Source organism: Aethalodelphis obliquidens, unplaced genomic scaffold, assembly GCF_003676395.1.
Source record: "Aethalodelphis obliquidens isolate GAN/ISIS:26980383/991018 unplaced genomic scaffold, ASM367639v1 scaffold2, whole genome shotgun sequence".
NCBI classification, from domain to species: domain Eukaryota; kingdom Metazoa; phylum Chordata; class Mammalia; order Artiodactyla; family Delphinidae; genus Aethalodelphis; species Aethalodelphis obliquidens.
The window spans coordinates 50,727,863-50,753,711 of record NW_020837946.1 but is presented as its reverse complement, the minus strand read 5'-3'; the positions used below and the strand labels follow the sequence as shown (position 1 = coordinate 50,753,711).

General features: G+C 36.9%; 1 protein-coding gene across 1 annotated transcript in view; it reads right to left on the bottom strand.

The window, feature by feature from the left end:
- The window catches only part of PDE1A (phosphodiesterase 1A), a 265,239-nt gene that overhangs the window by 39,484 nt on the left and 199,906 nt on the right, over positions 1-25,849 (bottom strand). Inside the window, exons 11-12 of the mRNA XM_027126564.1 lie at positions 3,407-3,488; positions 817-937 (exon numbers count right to left, since the gene is read on the bottom strand). Of these exons, the coding sequence (XP_026982365.1) occupies positions 817-937; positions 3,407-3,488 (203 nt within the window). The remainder of the gene's footprint in view (positions 1-816; positions 938-3,406; positions 3,489-25,849) is intronic.

The following is a 25,849-nucleotide window of genomic DNA, read 5'->3' as shown; positions in this document are numbered from 1 at the left end:
AGAGCAGCAGGTCAGGGCCCACATGTATTATGGGGTGCAGGTGGGTGAGGCCTAATTAGAGCAGCAGACCCTTGAGATGAGCTGACTTAGTGGTGAGTCCACTGGTGAGCAGCACAGCGGCATCATCATTCTGGAGCTAAAAGTGGGGTAATGGTCCCTGCCCTTCCGTCACCATTTAATCTCTAGGATAATGTGGATCTTTCTCAGGTAGAACATTCCCTCAGTTTCCTCATTAGGGCAACATTTAGGAAATGCTGGTATGTTATTTGGAAAAACTATGTGTTCAGATGGACAAGAATTTAGCATAATTTTTCTGCAACTGGAAGTTTTAAATAACATCCCTTAACACATTTATCATTGAAAAAAATCTAGATTGAAATATTTTAAGTTACATGTTATACAGATCCACTGTATTCATGTCATCTAAAAGGCTAACTTTGATGTAGGCATCTTTCTAGACATACAATTGGGCTGTGATTGATTTGTTAGCAAGCCAACACAATGCCCGTCTCCCAACTGCCCACCACTACCAGACATGTTACTATATCCAGGACATAATTCATACATTTTAATGAAAATTAAAATAATATTTATTCTCTTGAGTATTGAATACAATTCTGTTATACTCCTTAGTACTTTGATATTTTTTGTAGTGGACATCAAATTCCTAATTTCAAAGGCAGATGCAATATATTGTAGAGCCATTAGGTGGCAATACTACCTAATAATTCTTCTAAGAATTTCCTGCCTAATGTAAGGAATAATAAAGATAATCATAAGTAAAAAGGAAAAGATGCAAAAAAGAAAACATCAAACCTGCTTGCTCCATAGGAAGGAGTTTTGGTTTTTGAGTCTTCCTCTATAAGAGGAATAATAATTTTCTCTGTTGAGTCTGTCAGAAGAGAAAATGTTGGCTCTACTATGAAATCAATGAAACCTACAAAAGCAAAAACATAAATAAATATATTCAAGTGTTACAATTTCCTGAATTCTAACATTAGTAATAATGCAGAGATTCTGATGCTCCTGATAACAAGTTTCAACTACAACATTGGTTCAGCTTACCCCTTGCAATTTTTTTTTTTTTTTTTTTTTTTCCCCGGTATGCGGGCCTCTCACTGGTTGCGGAGCAGAAGCTCCGGACGCGCAGGCCCAGCGGCCACGGCTCACGGGCCCAGCCACTCCGCGGCATGCGGGATCCTCCCAGACCCGGGCACAAACCCGTGTCCCCTGCATCGGCAGGCGGACTCCCAACCACTGCGCCACCAGGGAAGCCCATTGCAATTATTTTTAATCCAGTAACACAATCTTTAGAGAGAGTTTAACTGTTCTACAAAATCATCTCTCAAGCAGTGGAAGTGATACAATTTAAGCTTGCTAACTCAAGTGTATTGGGTTTCCTACTTAATATTCAGCCTCATCCTATTGTTAACAATAATTTCAGATCTAACCAGAGTCAATCTATTTTCCTCTGTTAATGAGAGGGATCACTCTTCTTTCTGAAAGGTCTTCACTTGTTCGTTGAATTTTATTATTGACTAACAAGAAATAATATGTAAGCTCCAAAGAAACTAAATAATTAAAGTTTTTTTCTCAAGCCACAGGAAGGCAACCACTTTTTTTCTCACACTGTATCAGTCAGAGCTTTCTGCCAGTGTGTTAATATTTCAAATTGTTGTTTATTATTCCCAGGATGTAAAGCTTTAAGTTCGCAACGTGTGGGCGTATTCTGTTAAATCAGAACAGAGAACAGCATTAATCCCGCCACTTTGAGATGACAGGATTGAATAAAGAATTTTACATTGAAAGTACTCATCAAACTAGAAAATGACACACACAGAGAATGGGGCACGGTCCTTTAGGAGCATTTACCACCTGTGTTTAGGTGGAGGAGGAGACAAGCTCTGTGTACATTCAACACCCGAGGTCCCAGGAGAGGTGTGGTGCTGGAAATCAAGCACTTGTTGCCTTAAACACAACTGGGAGCAACAGACTACCATCTGAATATAAGAGAACACTGCGGGGATGCTTTTTAAATGATAGTGTCCTGGGAACTATCTATATTTAAAAAGTATCCTATCCATCAGAAACTTGGATAAAGTAATTCACATTTCAAGTAATTTTATTCACCATAGCATACATTAAGATGCATTTTTTTTTTTTTTTTTTTTTTTTTTGCGGTACGCTGGCCTCTCACTGCTGTTGCCCCTCCCGTTGCAGAGCACAGGCTCCGGACGCGCAGGCTCAGCGGCCATGGCTCACGGGCCCAGCCGCTCCGCGGCATGTGGGATCTTCCCGGACCGGGGCACGAACCCGTGTCCCCTGCATCGGCAGGCGGACTCTCAACCACTGCGCCACCAGGGAAGCCCTAAGGTACATCTTTAATTCAAAAATTTCAAGAGTTTTGTGTTTGAATTGATGACTTCAAGTTGAGTCAATGTTAATTGACCACCAGGGTGTTCTTTCACGTTTTGTCTATGGTTTTAAATGCCTGGGATCTAGAGACTATCAAATGAGTCACCTCTACTAACATGGCAGCAATTTACATTACGGCAATAAGCCTCACACACTTCTATTCTTCTCAGCTTGCCCAAGGAGGTCCTTAACCTGACATATTCACAACTTCTAAACGATGAGAGTCACCTGTGTTATGGTAGCTAGGAAAACAGCTGTTGGAACATGGGTAGGAAGAGGGGAAAGGTGAGAGCAAGAAGCTTTCTGACAGCTGACCACCACTTTGTAGGAGGTGGTACCAGACCAACTAGAGAGGTAAGGCAGTCATCTTTATATTTATTGATCATATAGATCAGTAATGAAGATGCTGGCCCAGGGAATAACTATTACAAATATATGAACCATGCAGCATAGCAATAATATGTTTTAATCATGGGTTGGACTTGAAGTCTCCAATATAAGCACAAATGAAAAGGATAAATATGGTTGGGAGCAATATCATTTTACAGATTTCCTGTTGTTGGCTTCCCTATTCATATCATAAGAATTTTTTTCCCAAAAGAATATGAGCTAGTATATTAAGAATATTATGCAAACAGTGATAACAGATATATTAATATTTTCATTGGATTGTCCTAAATACAAAGGATTAAATTACAGAAAATAATCAGCAACAAAACAAGAAATGCTGTCTCTTGCAAAAGAAGAAAGTCCTCTATTTTGTAAAAGGATTACAAAGAGAATAACAATTATTATTCACTAATACTGCTTTATTGAGTTCATTTTGTGAGAATGTTTCAAAATTCTTCATTCACCACCATATAGATCAGTCTAAAGATCAAATTCATCATGAATATGGAGTGAGGTTTTCATGGGTGAACAACATCATGTATCCATTTGAAAACTGACAGGCACACACCCGCTCTCCACAACCACCAATCCTCAGTATTACCTATTTGGGACTGCGCCACCATCGTTGACTTCCGATCACAAAGTGGGGAAAATGGAAGCCCTAATTCAGCTTCTTTATCTCCCTGCGGAAAGGAAAGCCCATTAGTACAGACTTGGTGTGGAGAAACTAAAAGCAGCTTAGATAAAAAGGCTTAAAAAGCTGCATATTTTATTTCTTAATTAGCATTGTGTATTTATCACAAAACAAAAAGCTATTGTTCAAGTTCATATAATTTTACTCACATGGTCTCCTTTTGGGGATATGTTGCATATGGCACACATTGCAGAAGTAAAAAAACATGAACATTTTCAGCACCTAGAGACTCCACATTGGTATTACAACCCCTTGATTATAAAGAGACAAACCTTTGCTCTTTGGAATTTTCTAAAGTCACCATAAAATAGTCTTCTCGGTGTGTTATTTGGCATTTAATTAACAATCCATCTCATAGATTTTTCTGCTTCATTTTTCCATGCCCAATACATCAGCAGACCTTCAGTATCAAGAATTCATGATTGGATGGCTTTTTAAATTTAAAAGTGTATGAGCATATTGAAACATCTTTTTACTTATTAACCAAGTTTTACTGAATCTCCTACAGCAAGTAATGAGGAATATCTGCAACATTCTTACATTCTGTGTGCATAAATTTTATTTTAATGTATTCTTCTCAGAGAAAATTGAAATGTCAATGATTTTTTATTATTTGGTCTTATCAATTGTAGATTGAGCACAAAGGTTAAAGAATTCCATTTTTGTTTGGGTTAACATCATAATTAGATTTTCGTTTCCTGAAATAAAGGTGGCTGCTCTGGACAAAGCTTTATTATGATAAAGTTTATCAAACATTGGTTCTTTGCATTCAAGATGTGCTCACAGAGAAAAAGGAGGTAGGATACTTCACTTGCCCCATTCACTTCAACTGCCCAGACATTTGAAAGAATGCTTTGGGTTCTATTTTCTCCTAATCTGTTGGTTGTATACCTTCATGGGGCACACTGGCCTTGCATAAGACCACAACTTAGAATATATATGGTTGAGATCAGGGGACAAAAGGGAGTGGCCTTTACTTTGTAGCAGAGCCCATATTACAAGGCAAACCTGTCTGAGAACTTCAGTTTCCTTTGCTTCCTCTAGCAGCTTTTCATCATGATCTTTACAACTTTATGTCAACATGTGGCTTTAAAGTTTTTATTGATGATGTTTTCTAGTGCATTTACGCTAAACTATGCCTCTGATTAGAAGGGAGAGAAAGTTTGAAATGAGAATTGCTCAGAAAAATCTAGATACAGTCACCAAAGAAGTAGGCAAAGTAGCTACAAATAGGAATGTCTCACTATGTCATGACTTAGAGAAAATAGGGCAAGAATTTCTGTGACCTTTCCCAGCAAGCCTCACCATTTCCCAAGAGAATAACATCCATTCCGTTTGGAATTAATATTTATACTCGGCTTAAGGGACAGATGTGGGGGGGCAGAAATTACTGTGTCATTAGCCTTGGAGTCACAAGACGCAGAGCTAAATCACTGCTGTTCAACAGGCTGTCTCTGTTACTTCAGACACATCACAGACTTTGCCGAAATGAATTCTCCTCTGTTACCCAACTCAGTGATTTCGGTTGACTTGTTTTTAAGAATAAGGATATAATAGTATCTACCTAATAGGGTTATCCTGAGGTTATCTAAAATAATTTATGTGAAGCCTAAGGACAATGACTAATATATAGTCAATAGTCATTAAATGTTAGCTAATAAGAATCATAATTCATAATACTAGCTAAAACACAGAGCTCTGCAAATTAGAGGTATTTATGAAGTCTAATGCACATCTTGGATGGTATTAAACTACAAGGAAAAGGATTACTACTTAATTTACATGTAATGGAGAGGCACTGGCTTTTCCCCTCTTTATTCTATATGGAATTGACATAAGAGGAATTCTACTTTTGAAACACTAATTTGTTGGCAGTGTGGGAGATGGCTTGGGGTAAGTTTAGGGTGAGGCTTGTGCTTCAAACCTGAATGAAAAGGAGACTTTGGGGCCACTAATAGAAATAAGATGATCTGGATGAGGGCTTGATTTGAAGACTATTATGAATTTGATTTTAACATGTTGAGAATAAAGTGAAAGAATAATATTAATAACTTGCTAAAATATAGATGATATTACTATTATTAAAGTAGAAATAAGGCTACTCATAGACTTCATGGGAAATATGATACTGGGGATTCCTTTTTTTAAAATTTAATTAATTAATTTTTTTATACAGCAGGTTCCTATTAGTCATCTATTTTATACATATTAGTGTATACATGTCAATCCCAATCTCCCATTTCATCCCCCCCACCCCACCCCGTGCTTTCCCCCTTGGCATCCATATATTTGTTCTCTACATCTGTGTCTCTATTTCTGCCTTGCAAACCAGTTCATCTGCACCACTTTTCTAGATTCCACATGTATGCGTTAATATATGATATTTGTTTTTCTCTTTCTGACTTACTTCACTCTGTATGACAGTCTCTAGGTCCATCCACGTCTCTACAAATGACCCAATTTCATTCCTTTTTATGGCTGAGTAATATTCCATTGTATACATTACCATATCTTCTTTACCCATTCTCCTGTCGATGGGCATTTAGGTTGCTTCCATGACCTGACTATTGTAAATAGTGCTGCAGTGAACATTGGGGTTCATGTGTCTTTTTGAATTATAGTTTTCTCTAGGTATATGCCCAGTAGTGGGATTGCTGCATTATTTGGCAATTCTATTTTTAGTTTTTTAAGGAATCTCTATACTGTTCTCCACAGTGGCTGTATCAATTGACATTCCAAACAGTGCAAGAGGGTTCTCTTCTCCACACCCTCTCCAGCATTTGTTGTTTGTACATTTTCTGATGATGCCCATTCTAACCAGTATGAGGTGATACCTCACTGGAGTTTTGATTTGGATTTCTCGAATAATTAGTGATATTGAGCAGCTTTTCATGTGCTTCTTGGCCATCTGTGTGTCTTCTTTGGAGAAATGCCTATTTAGGTCTTCTGCCCATTTTTTGATTGGGTTGTTTGTTTTTTTAATATTGAGCTATATGAACTGTTTATATATTTTGGACATTAATCCTTTGTCCATTGATTTGGTTGCAAATATTTTCTCCCATTCTGAGGGTTGTCTTTTCGTCTTGTTTATAGTTTCCTTTGCTGTGCAAAAGCTTTTAAGTTTCATTAGGTCCCATTTATTTATTTTTGTTTGTATTTCCATTACTCTAGGAGGTGGGTCAATCACAGATCTTGTGTGATTTATTTCAGAGTGTTCTTCCTATGTTTTCCTCTAAGAGTTTTATAGTGTCCAGTCTTACATTTAGGTCTCTAATCCATTTTGAGTTTATTTTTGTGTATGGTATTAGGGAGTGTTCTAATTTCATTCTTTTACATGTAGTTGTTCACTTTTCCCAGCACCAGTTATTGAAGAGACTGTCTTTTCTCTATTGTATATCCTTGTCTCCTTTCTCATAGATTAATTGACCATAGGTGCATGGGTTTCTCTCTGGGCTCTCTATCCTGTTCCATTGATCTATATTTCTGTTTTTGTACCAGTACCATATTGTCTAGGTTACTGTAGCTTTGTAAAATAGTCTGAAGTCAGGGAGTCTGATTCCTACAGCTCCGGTTTTTTTTTTTTCTCAAGATTGCTTTGGCTATTTGAGGTCTTTTGTGTTTTCATACATATTTTAAGAGTTTTTTGTTCTAGTTCTGTAAAAAAATGCCATTGGTAATTTGATAGGGATTGCACTGAATCTGTAGATTGCTTTGGGTAGTATAGCCATTTTCACAATGTTGATTCTTCCAATCTAAGAACATGGTATATCTCTCTATCTGTGACATCTTTAATTTCTTTCATCTGTGTCTTATAGTTTTCTGAGTACAAGTTTTTACCTCCTTAGGTAGGTTTATTCCTAGGTATCTTATTCTTTTTGTTGCAGTGGTGAATGGGATTATTTCCTTAATTTATCTTTCTGATCTTTTGTTGTTAGTTTATAGGAATGCAAGAGATTTCTGTGCATTAATTTTGTTTCCTGCTACTTTACCAAATTCATTGATTAGCTCTAGTAGTTTTCTGGTGGCATCCTTAGCTTTCTGTATGTATAGTATCATGTCATCTGCAAAGAGTGACAGTTTTACTTCTTCTTTTCTGATTTGGATTCCTTTTATTTCTTTTTCTTCTCTGGTTGCTATAGCTAGGACTTCCAAAACTATGTTGAATAATAGTGGTGAGAGGGGACATCCTTGTCTTGTTCCTGATCTAGAGGAAATGCTTTCAGTTTTTCACCATTGAGAATGCTGTTTGCTGTGAATTTGTTGTATATGGCCTTTATTATGTTGAGGTAGGTTCCCTCTGTGCCCACATTCTGGAGAGTTTTTATCATAAATGGGTGTTGAATTTTGTCAAAAGCTTTTTCTGCGTCTATTGAGATTGTCATATGGTTTTTATTCTTCAATTTGTTAATATGGTGTATCACATTGATTGATTTGTGTATGCTGAAGAATCCTTGTATCCCTGGGATAACTCCCACTTGATCATGGTGATATGATCCTTTTAATGTGTTGTTGGATTCTGTTTGCTAGTATTTGTTGAGGACTTTTGCATCTATATTCATCAGTGATATTATTCTGTAATTTTCTTTTTCTGTAGTACCTTTGTCTAGTTTTGGTATCAGGGTGATGGTGGCCTCGTACAATGAGTTGGGAGTGTTCCTTCCTCTACAATTTTTTGGAAGAGTTTGAGAAGGATGGGGGTTAGCTCTTCTAAATATTTGATAGAATTCACCTGTGAAGCCATCTGTCCTGGACTTTGTTTGTTGGAAGATTTTTAATCACAGTTTCAATTTCATGACTTGTGATTGGTCTGTTAATATTTTCTACTTCTTCCTGGTTCAGTCTTGGAAGGGTATACCTTTCTAAGAATTTGTCCATTTCTTCCAGGTTGTCCATTTTATTGGCATAGATTTGCTTGTAGTAGTCTCTTATGAGGCTGTGTATTTCTGTGGTGTCAGTTGTAACTTCTCCGTTTTCATTTCTAATTTTATTGATTTGAGTCTACCTCCTCTTTTTCTTGATGAGTCTGGCTAATGGTTTATCAATTTTGTTTACCTTCACAAAGAACTAGATTTTAGTTTTATTGATCTTTGCTATTGTTTTCTTTGTATCTATTTCATTTATTTCTGCTCTGATCTTTATGATTTCTTCCCTTCTACTAACTTTGGGTTTTGTTTGTTGTTCTTTCTCTACTTCCTTTAGGTGTAAGGTTAGATTATTTGAGATTTTTTTTGTTTCCTGAGGCGCGATTGAATTGCTATAAACTTCCCTCTTAGAATTGCTTTTGCTACATCCCATAGGTTTCTGATCATCTTGTTTTCATTGTCATTTATCTCTAGGTATTTTCTGATTTTCTCTTTGATTTCTTCAGTGATCTCTTGTTATTCAGTAATGTATTGTTTACCCTCCATGTGTTTGTGTTTTTATGTTTTTTTTTCCTGTAACTGATTTTTAATCTCATAGCATTGTGGTCAGAAAAGATGCTTGATATGGTTTCAATTTTCTTAAACTTACCGAGGCTTGATTTGTGACCCAAGATGTGATCTATCCTGGAGAATGTTCCATGTGCACTTGAGAAGAAAGTGTAATCTGCTGTTTTCAGATGGAATGTCCTATAAATATCAATTAAATCGGGGCTTCCCTGGTGGCGCAGTGGTTGAGAATCTGCCTGCTAATGCAGGGGACACAGGTTCAAGCCCTGGTCTGGGAGGATCCCACATTCCGCGGAGCAACTAGGTCTGTGAGCCACAACTACTGAGCCTGTGCGTCTGGAGCCTGTGCTCCACAACAATAGAGGCCGTGATAGTGAGAGGCCCGCGCACTGCAATGAAGAGTGGCCCCCTCTTGCCACAACTAGAGAAAGCCCTCACAGAGAAACAAAGACCCAACACAGCAAAAATAAATTAATTAATTAATAAACTCCTACCCCCAACATCTTCTTAAAAAAAAAAAATCAATTAAATCGATCTGGTCTATTGTGTCATTTGAAGCTTGTGTTTCCTATTAATTTTCTGCCTGGATGATCTGTCCATTGGTATAAGTGAGGTGTTAAAGTCTCCCACTATTATTGTGTTACTGTCGATTTCCTCTTTATAGCTGTTAGCATTTGCCTTACGTTTTGAGGTGCTCCTATGTTTGGTGCATATATATTTATAATTGTTATATCTTTTTCTTGGATTGATCCCTTGATCATTATGCAGTGTCCTTCCTTGTCTCTTGTTACATTCTTTATTTTTTAAATCTAATTTATCTGATATGAGTATTGCTACTCGAGCTTTCTTTTGATTTCCATTTGCATGGAATAACTTTATCCATCCCCTCACTTTCAGTCTGTAGGTGTCCCTAGGTCTGAAGTGGGTCTCTTGTAGACAGAATATATATGGGTCTTGTTTTTGTATCCATTCAGCAAGCCTGTGTCTTTTGGTTGGAGCATTTTTTTTTTTTTTTTTTTTTTGCGGTACGTGGGCCTCTCATTGCTGTGGCCCCTCCCGCCGCGGAGCACAGGCTCCAAATGCACAGGCCCAGCTGCCACGGCCCATGGGCCAGCCACTCCGCGGCATGTGGGACCCTCCCGGACCAGGGCAGGAACCCGCGTCCCCTGCATCAGCAGGCAGACTGTCAACCACTGTGCCACCAGGGAAGCCCCTGGTTGGAGCATTTAATTCATTCACGTTTAAGGTAATTATCGATATGTATGTTCCTATTACCATTTTCTTAATTGTTTTGGGTTTGATTTTGTAGGTCCTTTTCTTCTTTTGTGGTTCCCATTTAGAGAAGTTCCTTTAGAATTTGTTGTAGAGCTGGTTTGGTGGTGTTGAATTCTCTTAGCTTGTCTGTAAAGCTTTTGATTTCACCATTGAATATGAATGAGATCCTTGCCAGGTAGAGTAATCTTAGTTGTAGGTTCTTTCCTTTCATCCTTAAAATATGTAGTGCCACTCCCTTCTGGCTTGTAGAGTTTCTGCTGAGAAATCAGCTGTTAACCTTATGGGAGTTCCCTTGTATGTTATTTGTCATTTTTCCCTTGTTGCTTTTCATAATTTTTCTTTATCTTTAATTTTTGTCAATTTGATTTCTATGTGTCTCAGCATGTTTCTCTTTGGATTTATCCTGCCTGGGACTCTCTGCACTTTCTGGACTTGGGTGGCTATTTCCTTTCCCATGTTAGGGAAGCTTTCAACTACAATCTCTTCAAATATTTTCTCGGGTCCTTTCTCTCTCTCTTCTTCTGAGACCCCTATAATGCGAATGTTGTCGCGTTTAATGTTGTCCCAGAGGTCTCTTAGGCTGTCTTCATTTCTTTTCATTCTTTTTTCTTTATTCTGGGCCACATCAGTGAATTCCACCGTTCTGTCTTCCAGGTCACTTAACCGTTCTTCTGCCTCAGTTATTCTTCTATTGATTCCTTCTAGTATATTTTCCATTTCAGTTATTGTACTGTTCATCTCTGTTTGTTTGTTCTTTAATTCTTCCAGTTCTTTATTAAACATTTCTTTCATCTTCTCTATCTTTGCCTCCATTCTTTTTCTGAGGTCCTGGATCATCTTCACTATCATTATTCTGAATTCTTTTTCTGGAAGGTTGCCTATCTCCACTTCATTTAGTTGATTTCTGGGGTTTTATCTTGTTCCTTCATCTGGTACATAGTCCTCTGCCTTTTCATTTTGTCTATCTTTCTGTGAATGTGATTTTCGTTCCACAGGTTGCAGCATTGTAGTTCTTCTTGCTTTTGCTGTCTGCCCTCTGGTGGATGAGGCTATCTAAGAGGCTTGTACAAGCTTCCAGATGGCAGGGACTGGTGGCGGGTAGAGCTGGGTGTTGCTCTGCTGGGCAGAGCTCAGTAAAACTTTAACCCACTTGTTTGCTGATGGATGGGGCTGAGTTCCCTCCCTGTTAGTTGTTTGGCCTGAGGCAACCCAGCACTGGAGCCTATAGGCTCTTTGGTGGGGCAAGTGGTGGACTCTGGGAGGGCTCACACCAAGGAGTACTTCCCAGAACTTCTGCTGTCAGTGTCTTTTCCCCCCAGTGAGACACAGTCGCCCCACCCCCACCCCCCACAGGAGATCCCACAACACTAGCAGGTAGGTCTGGTTCAGTCTCCTAAGGGATCACTGCTCCATCCCCCTGGGTCCTGATATGCAAACTACTTTGTATGTGCCCTCCAAGAGTGGAGTCTTTGTTTCCCCAAGTCCTGCCAAAGTCCTGCAGTCAAATCCCACTAGCCTTCAAAGTCTGATTCTCTGGGAATTCCTCCTCCCATTGCCGGACCCCCAGGTTGGGAAGCCTGACGTGGGGCCCTTTGCTCCAGTGGGTGGACTTCTGTGGTATAACTGTTCTCCAGTTTGTGAGTCACCTACCCAGTGGTTATGGGATTTGATTTTATTGTGATTGTGCCCCTCCTACCATCTCATTGTGGCTTTTCCTTTGTCTTTGGATGTGGGGTATCTTTTTTGGTGAGTTCCAGTGTCTTCCTTTTGATGATTGTTCAGAGTTAGGTGTGATTCTGGTGCCCTCGAAAGAGGTAGTGAGTGCACATCCTTCTACTCTGCCATCTTGAACCACAATTTGTCTGAAGCAAAGTCCTGGAGTGACACCCCACTGTTTGCAGCAGATGGCAGGCAGGACACCAGGGCAAGACACAGCAACAGCCTTCAGTCAGGGATTCTTAATTGATGTATGCAAAGATGATCCATTGATTTTATTAGTTAAGGTGTTGGTGATATTTTAAAAGATGTAGTTTTATATCACTTAAGTTCTTTTACCTGAAAATTATTGTTTCGGCCTGCAAAAGGCATTGTGATGATTTACCTTCCATGAGCTAAATTTCATGGAATGCTGGATAGCAACATTTTTATATAGGACTTAAGCATATGACAGACATATGCAGGGTTGATCTTCCTACAGATGAAGTGGGAGATTCTATATTCTATTTGCTTCTTGTACTCCACAATTGATTTAGAATATTAAGTTTCCATTGCTAAGCACATTGAATGCTATAGTGAAGTAATTATTTAACTTATTTATAAATATTTCAAAGTGTCATTTATTCTTTAGGGTGAATAAAGACCATGAGTGCAAGATTAGTAAGGGGCCCTGTAGCCAGACTATGAGGGAATCAGAAATCCAATAGGACAAGGGAGGTTCTCCTAAGGGAGGGGAAAAGATATGTAAAGGGAGAGTCAGGAAACCTGAATATAAGTTTGACAAACTTTACAATTTTCCTTACTCTCTCCCATTTACTTTTCATCAAGATGAAATCAGAGGTCAAAAGCAATAGACATTGTGTACATCAACTAGTTTATATTTTTCTTGGAGGTTGTTCTTTCATTTGAGGGTGCTGCTCATAGGAGGTCAAAAATATACTTTTAAAAATCAATAACTTACTGAATACATGTATGTTCTGGTGTATTGAATCACACAAGTGGTTGCAGCAGAATTATAGGTTCCTAGGTCACTAAACTCAATTAATTAACCAACCACTTAATTATGCCCCTGGATGTCTGCATCTTTTCTTGGGGATATGCCTGCAGGTAGAGAGGCACAGAAAGTGGTTTCATCAACTTGGAAACACAAGATAGCCTGATGTTCTCAGGCCTGATAGTTTTTGCCCATCTTAGCAATTCCCTTGGGACTTGTTGGGGTTTCTTATTGGAAAGGCCATAACAAAGAACTAGTACAGGCATATCTTGGAGATTTTGTAGATTTGGTTTCAGACCACCACAATAAAGCAAACATTGCAATAAAGTGAGTTACATGAGTTTTTTTGTTTCCTAGTGCATATAAAAGTTATGTTTATATCATACCATAGTCTAATAAGTGTGCACTAGCATTGTGTCTAAAAAAGCAATGAACATATCTTAATTAAAAAGATACGTTATTGCTAAAAAAGTGCTAGCCTTCAGTGAGTTGTAATCTTTTTGCTGGTGGAGGGTTTTGTCTCAATGTTGATAGCTGCTGACTGATCAGGGTGGTGGTTGCTGAAGTTGGATGGCTGTGGCCATTTCTTAAGGTAAGACAACAATGAAGTTTGCCACATCAGTTGACTCTTCCTTTCATGAACGGTTTCTCTGTAACATGCAATGCTGTTTGACAGCATTTTACCCACAGTAGAATTCTTTCAAAATTGAAGTCAACCCTCTAGAAATCTGCTGCTCCTTTATCAACTAAGTTTATGTAATATTCTAAATCCTTTGTTGTCATTTCAACAATCTTCACAGAATCTTCACCATGAATAAATTTCATGTCAAGAAACCACTTTTTTTTTTTTTGCTTATCCATAAGAAGAAATTCCTCATGAATTAAAGTTTTATTATGAGATTGCAGCAATTCAGTCACATTTTCAGGCTCCTCTTCTAATTCTAGTTATCATGCTATTTCCACATCTGCAGTTACTTCCTCCACTGAAGTCTTGAACCCCTAAGTCATCTATGAGGGTTAGAATCAACTTTTACTAAACTCCTGTTATGTTGATATTTTGACTTCTTCCCTTGAATCTCAAATGTTCTTAATGGCATCTGAAATGGTGAATCCTTTCAAGAAGGTTTCCAGAAGGTTGCTTTGCTTAGACCCATCAGAGGTATCACTATCTATGGCATGTATAGTCTTATAAAATGTATTTCTTACATAATAAGACTTGAAAGTTGAAATTACTCCCTGATCCATGGCTGCAGAATGGATGTTGTGATAGCAGGCATGAAAACAACATGAATCTTGTTGTGCATCTCCATCAGAGCTTTCAGGTGACCAGGTGCAATGTCAATGAGCAGTAATATTTTGAAAGGAATCTTTATCTGAGCAATAGGTCTGAACAGTGAGCTTAAAATATTCAGTAGGACTTCCCTGGTGGTACAGTGGTTAAGAATCCGCCTGCCAGTGCAGGGGACATGGGTTCGATCCCTGGTCTGGGAAGATCCCACACGCTCCAGAGCAACTAAGCCCACGTTCTGCAACTACTGAGCCTGCGCTCTAGAGCCTGCGAGCCACAACTACTGAGCCCACGTGCACACCTACTGAAGCCAGCACACCTAGAACCCGTGTTCCGCAACAAGAGAAGCCACCACAATGAGAAGCCTGCGCACTGCAACAAAGAGTAGCTCCTGCTCGCCGCAACTAGAGAAAGCCTGCGTGCAGCAATGAAGACCCAACACAGCCAAAAATAAATAAATAAATAAAATATTCAGTAAGCCATGTTGTCAACAGATGTGCAGTCATCCAGGCTTTATTGTTCCATTTACAGAGTACAGGTAGAGTGGATTTAGCATATTTCTTAAGGGCCCGAGTATTTTCAGAATGGTAAATGAGTGCTTCAACTTTAAGTCACCAGTTGCATTAGTCCCTAACAAGTGAGTCAGCTTGTCCTTTGAAGCTTTGAAGCCAGGTATTGACTTCTCCTCTCTATCTATGAAAGTCCTAGATGGTATCTTTTCCAATAGAAAGCCATTTCCTCGCATTGAAAATCTGTTGTTTAGTGAAGCCACCTTCATTAATTATCTTAGTTAGAGCTTCTGGATAACTTGCTGCAGGTTCTACATCAGCACTTGCTTCTTCACCTTGCCCTTTTAGGTTATGGTAATGGCTTCTTTCCTTAAATCTCATGAACCAACCTCTGCTAGCTTCAAAATTTCTTCTGCAGCTTCCTTACCTCTCTCAGCCGTCATAGAATTAAAGAGAGTTAGGGCCTTGCTCTGGATTAGGCTTTGGCTTAAGGGAATGTTGTGGCTTTTTTGATCTTCTAACTACACCACTAAAACTTTCTCCATATCAACAATAAGACTATTTTGCTTTCTTATTCATGTATTCACTGGAGTAGCACCTTTCATTTTCTTCAAGAACTTTTTCTTTGCATCCACAACTTGGCTAATTGGCAAAAGAGGCCTAGCTTTCAGCCTATCTCAGCTTTTGATGTGCTTTCTTCATTAAGCTTAATCATTTCTAGCTTTTGATTTAAAGTGAGAGATGTGCAATTCTTCCTTTCACTCGAACACTTGGAGGGCATTAAAGGATTATTATTGGCCTAATTTCAATATTGCCCTGTCTCAGGGAATAGGGAGGCCTGAGGAGGAGAGAGAGAGGGGAATGGCCAGCTGGTCAGTGAACGGTCAGAATACAAATAACATTTATCAGTTAAGTTCGCCTTCTTGTATAGGCGTGGTTTGTGGCACCCCAAAACAATTACAATAGTAACTTCAAAGATCACTGATCAGAGATCACTACAACGAATACATATAATAATAATGAAGTGTGAAATATTGTGAGAATTACCAAAATGTGGCACAGAGACATGAAGTAAGCAAATACTGTTGGAAAAATGGCACTGATAGACTTGCTTTATGCAGGGTTGCCTCAAACCTTCAATTTGTAAAAAACACAGTATCTGAGAAGCACAATAGAGTGAAGCACAATAAATGAGTAATGCCTGTAATTGTTTTTATGCTTTCCTAAATGGTGTGAAATACTCTGATAGCTGTCAACAAGGTGTCAAATCTAGTGATTTAGTGGCAAATTTTTTTCTTTTTCCCTTTTTGCATTTTCTGTGAAGCCAAAACAATTTCTATAGTTTTAAAGAAATGCAGAAGATAAGAAAGGGTGAAGCACAGATATCTTGAGAAACCTCTTGTGTTGAAGAGGTTTTGATCTCAGAAGCAACATCAACAGCAAGCATATAGGAAGCTCCTGACCACAGGCTTGGAGGCCACTATAAGGCCAAGGGTAGAATTTGAGGGACCACCAGTCCGTCAAATTTAATTGTGAAAGGAGGGGAAGATGCACTAGTTTGGCCTTCTTGGAACAACTTACTTAAGGGATTTAGCTCATCTAATTACCTTCCTTCATTCCTTCTAAAAATGGGCCCTTCCAAATTCTAAGAAAGCCCCCAAACTGTATAAAAGTTTAATGATTATTATAGTAACATATTCACTTTCAGAAAAATTTATGATATGGTATAGCTGTATTTATGATATGGTATAGCTGTATTTTTGTGTTATAAATATTTTGCAGGACATTAGTACCCCTGTGTAATCAATGTTTGTAACACTTTTATGCCTCTTAATACTATAAGCTTTGGTTTTTTATCCTGGCTCGTAGCTACAGTTCTGTATGTTTGTGAAGTTTGGGGGTTTTTTTTGTTTTTTGTATCTATTATTTTTAGTGACAGATCCTCAGCTGAGAATGTACTAACTAAATATATTTTTATTGCTACAGAAAATACAATTTATTTTGAAATAACACACTTTATACTACTTCTAGCAATTCTGAAGAAAATAGAGGGGTCTTACTGTATACAATTTAGGGTAAAATAACCATTTTGACCTTTCTTTCCAAATAACTTGCATTTCCAATTATTTGTTTCTCCTTGTTGATAAAGTAATACTTATTGGCAAATGTAAATTTTGCTCAGATATAGATTCTTTTTTCATGTATCACACAAAAGGACTAGTTGAAGAAGGAAAAAATTCACATAGTATAAAATATGAACACATTTTAATGGAAACTATTTTTTAAAAATTTTAATTGTATTAACTTCTTTTTATCTTGCCAACCTAACATGTTCAAGAAAAGAATAAGAACAAAAAAACCTGTCTCCTCTACTAATGGTTATTTTCTTGACTAGTACTTCCACCTCTAAACTATCAGTCTTATCAGTCATAGTTGAAATGAAAGGAGCATCTTCCAAATTCTCCCATTACAGTCGGGGGCAGAGGCAACTGTGTCGAGCTGTGTGAACACTTGAAGGGAGTGTGTTAACTGCATTCATGAATATCACAAGCTTGCTATGAAACATGCCTCAGAGATGGGGACGTGCTTTTCTTCCTTTACCATCAGCTGCTTACTAAGAATCAGAAATAAAAATTTGTCAAGACTGCAAATTCTAGATTCAGTTTTAATCTCTTCTGGTTACAATTTCCCATGGTTTTACTAGGTGTACCTAAGTAGTTACACCAAAGAATAGGGTAAAGCTGATGAGATTTTTAAGGATGATACAAAAGCTTTGAATCCAGAAATTGGTTTGTCCTCCAGAAATACATTGCGTTTTAAAAATTTTAATGTCTATTTAAGCCCATTTGTTAGTTAAAATGAACTTCATAGAAAAATTAATGAAAAATTGACTTAGGAGACAATGCATCCCAAATTTTTTCTGGATTTTTCTAAAATATATATATATATATATATATATACACTCACACACACATATATATACACATATCTATCTATATATATATCACATACATGCACACACATAAATTTTATTGTTGCTCTTGAAATTTCCAAAATTAGCTCCTTCCTTTGAGTACTTTTACTAACGTTTTGAATTTATATCCAGTCTCTAATTTTGCTCAAAACCCACTGAATGGATTTCAAGTCTAGTGCTATATTTTTCATAGCAAAAGAAAAATGCTTCTCTTAACTGGCTGCTTTTTAAGCTTCATGGTTGTATAGGGAATGTGTTTTAAAACCTGTGTTCAGTCAAAGGCTTTAAGTGACTGTCAAATAAAATATTTCATAGTCAATGGCTCTCTGATACTTGACCTTGGAAAAATATGGAAATTAACATAGACCTGGAGGATAACAAATAATACCAATTCCTCACATTTGTACCATGTCTATAATGTAAGAAGACCTCTCACATTCATTGTATCATTTTGTTCCTCATAGCCATCCTGGGGAGGAGACAGAATGGGTATTAATCCCTTATTATAGGTAAGAAGGTGAAGGCTCATATCCACCACTGCTGGAAAGATAGAAAGCTAATGTTCACACTTGGGTTTTCTGAAGCCAAGTCCAATGATCACTTACTTTGCATTATTAGACTTCTTATGTTTGCCTGATGTATATCAAATACTTTCTTTAACAAGAAACATAAATGTTTACATTTTTACTGCAGCTCAGGGAAGCGATGAGTTCTGGGCAGATCTTGTCTGATTTGCCTCAAATTCCCTAGAATAACCAGTAGATCGTGTGACATATTACATAATTTAGATTCTTAGTACATTCTAAAGGAATGAAGGAATATATTTTCAAATGTCTTTATAAACGTGATGTTTCAACTGAGATAAAAAACCTGTCATGGATAAACAATAAGGTCCTAGTGTATAGCACAGGGAACTATATTCGATATCCTGTGATAAGCCATAATGGAAAAGAATATTTTAAAAAGGATGTATATATATATATAACTGAATCACTTTGCTGTACAGCAGAGATTAATACAACATTGTAAACCAGCTATACTTTAATTAAAAAAAAACCTGTTAACTTGGCTAGATCCATACCAAGAAGTTATTTATTAGCACTGTGGGTTCTACAAAGTGATAGTTACAGGTGGTTATGTGAGGATGAGCAGGAATAAGAAGAAACATGGAAAAACTATTGCAGTCTTGCCAATTTCTAGGGCATCTGCATAGATCCAGTTAAATAGCTTATGTCAAAAATATTCAGAGCAAAGCACAAACCAAGCGGTTTCAGATTCATTGCTGTATCTACCTCCAAAAGGCTAAAATATGTGGTATGGCTAAGATAATTCAGGGTACTGAGAGATTCATTTAGTTAGTTGAAAGCATAAAAAATGGATTCCTTCTGGAGTCAGTCATATTTTAGTATGTCTCGTAAAAATAAACTTGTTTTGCTTGTAAAACATAATCGCTGTTAGTGCAAACTCACTTATTTTGACTTTTAGCTCTACATTCTCCTGTTTTGCTAAATATATTTCTGAAGGGGATTTAAAAGCCAATTGGATGAAGGTAATAAAAAGGTACAAACTTCCAGTTGTAAGACAAATAAGTACTAGGGATCTAATGTACAACATGTTAAATATGGTTAACGCTTCTGTAAGTTATATATGAAAATTGTTAAGAGAGCAAATCCTAAGAGTTCTCATCACAAGGAAAAAAATTTTTTATTTCTTTAATTTTTTTATCTATATGAGATGATGGGTGTTTACTAAACTTATTTCGGTAATCATTTCATGATGTATGTAAGTTAAATCATTATGCAGTACACCTTAAAATTATACAGTGCTGGATGTCAATTATATCTCAATAAAAAACTGGAAGAAAAAGTCATTTACTTTTAAAAATCCAGAGAAATCTAAGATTCCATTATTAAATATGATTCCATTTTAAAACTCAGTCCTATATTAATTTATTATGATCTGAGAAGATTTTCATAGTTGAAGAGATGAGGCAATGCAAACAGAGATGTTTTGATTTTATAATAGCCCATATTAACACATACACTTTCCTCTCCTTTGGGCTGTAAGTATCGTGCCTTATATGTTAAGGTCATTCAAGCAAAGACTGTCATTTCTGAATATTTTGGGGTTACATAAATGCCTATTATTGCCAAGAGTCCTATCAAAGAACAAAACAAAATGAAAACCTGACACCTCCTCACTCTAACACACTCTGAAAAAGTGAAGATCACAAAAACATTCCAAGCAGCATGATGCTATACCTATTCCAAGACTTGACCTTTTGTGTTGGATGTATTTTAATCTCTAGTATTCAGATATCTGAGTCACTGTTTACCAGGCTCTGAGAATGAAAGAGGAGCTAAGTAGCCTCACAAAACAAAGTGCCTCTACCCTGAAATTCAGATGTCAAAAATTACTGCATGCCAGGAGTTTCATTAACAGTTATCAGTCACCTTTCTAGAAAATTCAAGAATAAGGTAGTGAACTTCAAAATCATCAGGCCTCAATTTCATTGAATTCATGAAAATCTTTGGTTTTAAATCAGTAAAAGATGGGTAATACAAGTCATGGTGTTATTGGGAGATCTAACAGTAATTTTCAAGAGTTTCTGGGATTTATTAGAGTTTTTTATTTTTTTTAGAGTTTTTTGTTTAAGTCACTAGTGAAGCACCTTCATTCTGATATATTCCTTTTTTAAATTAAGGAAAAATTTATGTACAAATCTTAACAGTATAAATCATGAACACACTTGTGTAACTAACACTCAATAAAGATATAAAACACTTCCATCACCCACAAAAGGTTCCTTTACCCTCTTCTAGTGAATCCTACCCCATATAGGCAGGCCACCATTGTTCAGATTTCAATCACCATGGATTAATTTTGCCAGTTTTTGAACTTCATATAAAGGGAATCATATAGTATCCTTTTTTTTTTTTTTTTTTCGGTATGTGGGCCTCTCACTGTTGTGGCCTCTCCCGTTGCGGAGCACAGGCTCCGGACGCGCAGGCTCAGCGGCCATGGCTCACGGGCTCAGCCACTCCGCAGCATGTGGGATCTTCCCAGACCGGGGCACGAACCCCTGTCCCCTGCATTGGCAGGCGGACTCTCAACCACTGGGCCACCAGGGAAGCCCTATAGTATCCATTTTTTTGAGGTTCACTGTGGTTCACATTATTGGTCCATTTCTTATTGTATGACATTCTTTTGTATGACTATACTATGATTTACTTATGCATTACTATTTTTGATGCACATTTGGACTTTTTCTAATATCGGGCTATCATAAGTAATACCATTACAACTACTCCTACATAAGACATTTGGTGAGCATAAGCATTAATTTATGTAGGTTATACACCTATGGGTGGACATGCTGGGTCATAGGCGATATTAAGTTTAACTTTAATAGATGTCAACCAGTAGTTTTCCAGATGGATTGTAATGATTTATACTCCCACCATCAATGCCTGAGACTTCCAGTGGCTCCACATCCTCAGTAACACTTAATATTGTCAGTCCTTTTAATTTTAGCCATTCTGGTGAGGGCGTAGTGGTATCTCATTGTGCTTTGAATTTGCAATTCTTTGATAAGTAATGAAAATGAACATACTTCTACGTACTTACTACCCATTTGTGTGTTTTCTTTTATGAGGTGTCTGATCAAATTGGGCTGCTTTTCTTTTTAGTACTGATTTGTAGCAATTCTTTATGCAATCTGGTACAAGCCTGTAGCCAGATATCTGTAGTACAAATATTTTCTCTCTGTCTATGGCTTGCCTTTTCTTAATAGTATCTTTGGAAGAGCAGAAGTTTTGAATTTTGCTTTTGTCCACTTTACAAATTTCTTCTTTTATAGGTAGTGCTATATGTGTCTTCACTAAGAAATATTTGCTTACCCCTAAGATTAGAGAGACATTCTCTTGAGTTTTCCTGTAGAAACTTTATAGTTTTGTGTTAAGCCTGTGGTTAATCTTGAATTTAATTTTTATACATGGTACAGGTAGAGGACAGGCAGGTTCCTTTTCTTCCATACATATAATGTGTTGTTCCACTGCTATTTGTGGACTTCCCTTTCCCCATTTAGCTGTTTTGGTGATTTTGTAGAAAATCAAATGATTGTCTAAGTATGGAACTATTTCTGGAATTACTATTCTATTTTATTGCCTATTTGTCTGTCCCTATGTCAGTAACACACTGACTTGATTACTATAGCTTTATACCAAGTTGTGTAATAAGGAAGTGTAAGTCCTTCAACTCTTAGTCATTTTCAAAATTATTTTGGCTATTTTAGATTCTTTTCCATGGAGATTTTAGGATCAGCTTTTCTTTCAGCTTCTATAAAGAAGACTATTGTAATATTTAATAAGGATTATGTTAAATATATTAAACAATTTTGGAAGAATTGACATCTTGGCAATATTAGATCTTTCAATCCATTAACATAGTATATCTCTCCATTTATATAGATCTTTAAAATTTTTTTCTCAACAATATTCTGTGCTTTTCTGTATCAAGGTTTTATATGCATTTAATTAATATATTCCCATATAGTTTACTATTTTTATGCTATTATAAATAATATTGTTTTTAAATTTTCATTTTCAAATATTTTGCTGCTAGCATACAGCAATACAATTGATTCAACAACCCTGATAAACTCATTTATCAGTCCAAGTAGCTTTTAACAGATTCTTTAAGATTTTCTATGTAGATGCTCATGTTTCTGGAAATAAGACAGTTTTATTTATTTTTATCCAATCTATTCTTTATTTCCTTTTATTACCTTATTGCACTACCTAGAATTTCAAATGCAATGTTGAATGGAAGTGGTAAGAGTAGACATCCAAATCTTAGAATGAAAGTGTTCAATATTTCACCATGAAGTATTGTTAACTATAGGCACCTTTTGCCAGGTTGAGAGAGGTCTCCTATTTCTAGTTTGCTGAAAGTTTTTATAATAAATGTCTTTTGAATTTTGTCAAATGCTTTTTCTGCAAGTATTGAGATGATAATAGGATTCCCCCCCCCCTTTTTTCCTCTTAATATGGTAGAGTACCTAAATGATTTTTGAGTAGTAAGTCAATGGAGGTCATGATGTGTACCCTTTTACTACATTGCTGAGTTGGATTTGCTAATATTTTAAGGAATTGTACATCTAGGTTCATGACAGATATGGGTGTACAATTTTCTTACTTGCAAAGGCTTTGTTAGCTTTTGTCAGGGGTTATATTGACAATTTTCCCTCTTCCTCCATGTCATGAAAGAATTTGTGTAAGACTGGCATTATTTTTTCCTGAAAAGTTTGAGAGAATTCACCCTCTCTCAGCTGAACTGAGAATTAAGAATTGAAATGAAAATTAAAAACTGAAGCCATTTAAGCCTGGAATTTTCTTCACAGGAAGAGTTTAAACTACAGTGTTTAAAAACAGATATATGGATATTCAGATTACAGTTTTTTTCTTGTGTCTGTTTTGGTAATTTGTATCTTTCAACTAATTTGGTAATTTCATCTGAGTCATTAAATTTATATTGTGTATAACATTCTTTATCCTTTTGATATATATAGATCTGTAACGATATCTCTTCTTTCCTTTACAATTTATGCTGTTTTTTTCTCTTTTTGATCCTGCTAGTAATTTTATTTTATTTTTTTCAGAGAAACAACTGTTGCTTTTGTTAATTTTTGCTATTGTTTGTCTTGTTCTATTTCATCGATTTCTGCTTTTATATTTATTATGTCCTTCCATCAACTTATTTTGGTTTAATTTTCTTAACTTTTCTTAGCTTACTTAGTAAGGTAGAAACATAGATAATTGATTTATACATTCTTCTAATATAAGCATCTAAAGCTATAAAATTTTCTCTTAGCATTGCTTCAGCTGCATCCCACAAATTTTCATATGTTGTGTTTTCATGGTCATTCAATGAAAAATATTTTAATATTTCTTCTTAACCCAAGAAAAGTCATTTTATCTTTTCCTGGTTCTGTTTTTTTCATCTCTAATGTGAGAATGTTGTTATTAAAGCTCTCTAAGTCTATTTTATATTTACCATTGTCTGATGATTCGTTGAGTAACTAAAATTATAATTTTTAATTGGCCATAGCATGCAGCTTGCCTTTAGAATTGAACAGATTTTAACATTTGGTTTTTTATTTTTAAGCACAAAATGTATTAAAATATTTTTTAAAGACTTTTTTTTTTTTTTTTGCGGTATGCAGGCCTCTCACTGCTGTGGCCTCTCAGCCACGGCTCACGGGCCTAGCCGCTCCGCGGCATGTGGGATCCTCCCAGACCGGGGAACGAACCCGTGTCCCCTGCATCGGCAGGCGGACTCTTAACCACTGCGCCACCAGGGAAGCCCTAAAGACATTTTTAATGTAAAAATATTTGAATTTCGAACATGTTACTTAGTAACTTTATCTAGGACTATGCAACGCTATTTCAAAGTGAAACCATATACCTATTGACAATAGGAGACAAAAACCATAGTCATCTAACTACAGTAATGTATTTGGTCTTTATGTTTTCAGAATAAGTGAAACATTAAAAAATAAAGATTACAAATAAAGAACAATGTTGAGAAATCAAATAATCTGAAAATACAGAAGTTAAAAAAGAGCTTCTCTAAACAGGACTGTGGCATCATAAATAATGTATCTGATCTTTGTTCCTGGTTCCTGGCACAAAGGTTCAAAAACCCATGAAATTTCCTGAGTGATAGGAGACTCTTTGTTATGCTAATTATGTGACTCATGGCATAAGACCCCTTAGATTGCTTCAGGATAGGGCTGCTCACCAGAGAGACCAATCACATGATTAGAGGGTTGGAATATTGGGGCAGCGTCATCTGGGAGGAAAGGAGGGCTGGAAGTTGAGTTCAATCACATGGGCAATGATTTAATCAGTCATGCCTATGTAATGAATCCCCATAAACACTCCTGACACCAAAACTCAGTGGCACGTTTTAGTTGGTGAACACATTGATGTGTCAGGAAGGTGACACACCCTGACTCTACGGGGAGAGAGCGTGGAAGATTCATATCTGGGACCCTTCCAGACCTTGGCCTATGCACTTCTTCATTTGGCTGTTCCTGAGTTGTATTCTTTATAATAAAACTATAATTGTAAGTAGAGCACTTTCCTGAGTTACTTGGCTCATTTTACTGTAGTACCCCAGTGGGAGTAGAAACAGAATAAGGACACCATAGAGAAAAAAAACATATACTTGTTGTAGAGAACACTGGTCATTCTCCATATTGATGAAATAAAAATTCACATTTTAAGGCAAGACAAGAAAAATTTAAACATATTTTTTGCTCTGCCCATCTGGGCCTCTTCCCGCCCCTCTAGTGTCCATTGTGCATCTGCATTATGCATTAACCAAACCTCCCCAATGGCAGAAATACCTGCTCAATCATAAAGATCAATTCTTTTCCTTCTGGCACCAGCCATGTAACTCCTTAGAAATTAACATTGCTTTTTGCAATCTTGTAAGGGGTCAAGATGACCCACTGCTCACCTCGTATGTGCAGACATCTTTAGTGCACTTTATGTACAATGCCAATGCATCATTTCCCTTAAAGATAGCGATTGGTGCAAAGCAGACTGGTCAGATGACCTGGAGAGATACTGGGTCACACCTAATGGAAGTTTTTAACTTAAGTACTCACTATGACCTTAGTACTTGTATTCTGCCTATTTTACAAGATTATTGTTTCTTGCATTACTAAATGTGTGACTGTGATAAAATTAATGATGATTAGGCAACTTGAAACAATTGACCAAATATACAGTTCTATAAGATCAATGATTACAATAGTGTAACTCTAGATATGGGAAGAAGCAACAAGAGGGAACCATTTCCTGAACCATAAGAGACTAGTATGACAGGCGTTCCAGAAGTTTCTGGCCACTGTTAACAGGGTTTAGTCCAGTAATAGTACACTGAGTGGCCTAACAACGAAATTCTTGCCCAACCTGGGAATGAGTATTCCTAGCGCCATGGAACAAATTGGTCATGAAATGCCTCCCAAATCTTGGTCGAAATTAAGACCTAAAGGTGAGAGATTGTAAAATAAAGAATGTTGCCCGCCATCCAGTCCTACAATAATCAAGTCATCAGGCACTGAAGTTGCTGACTTACAATACACCCTGAAAGGA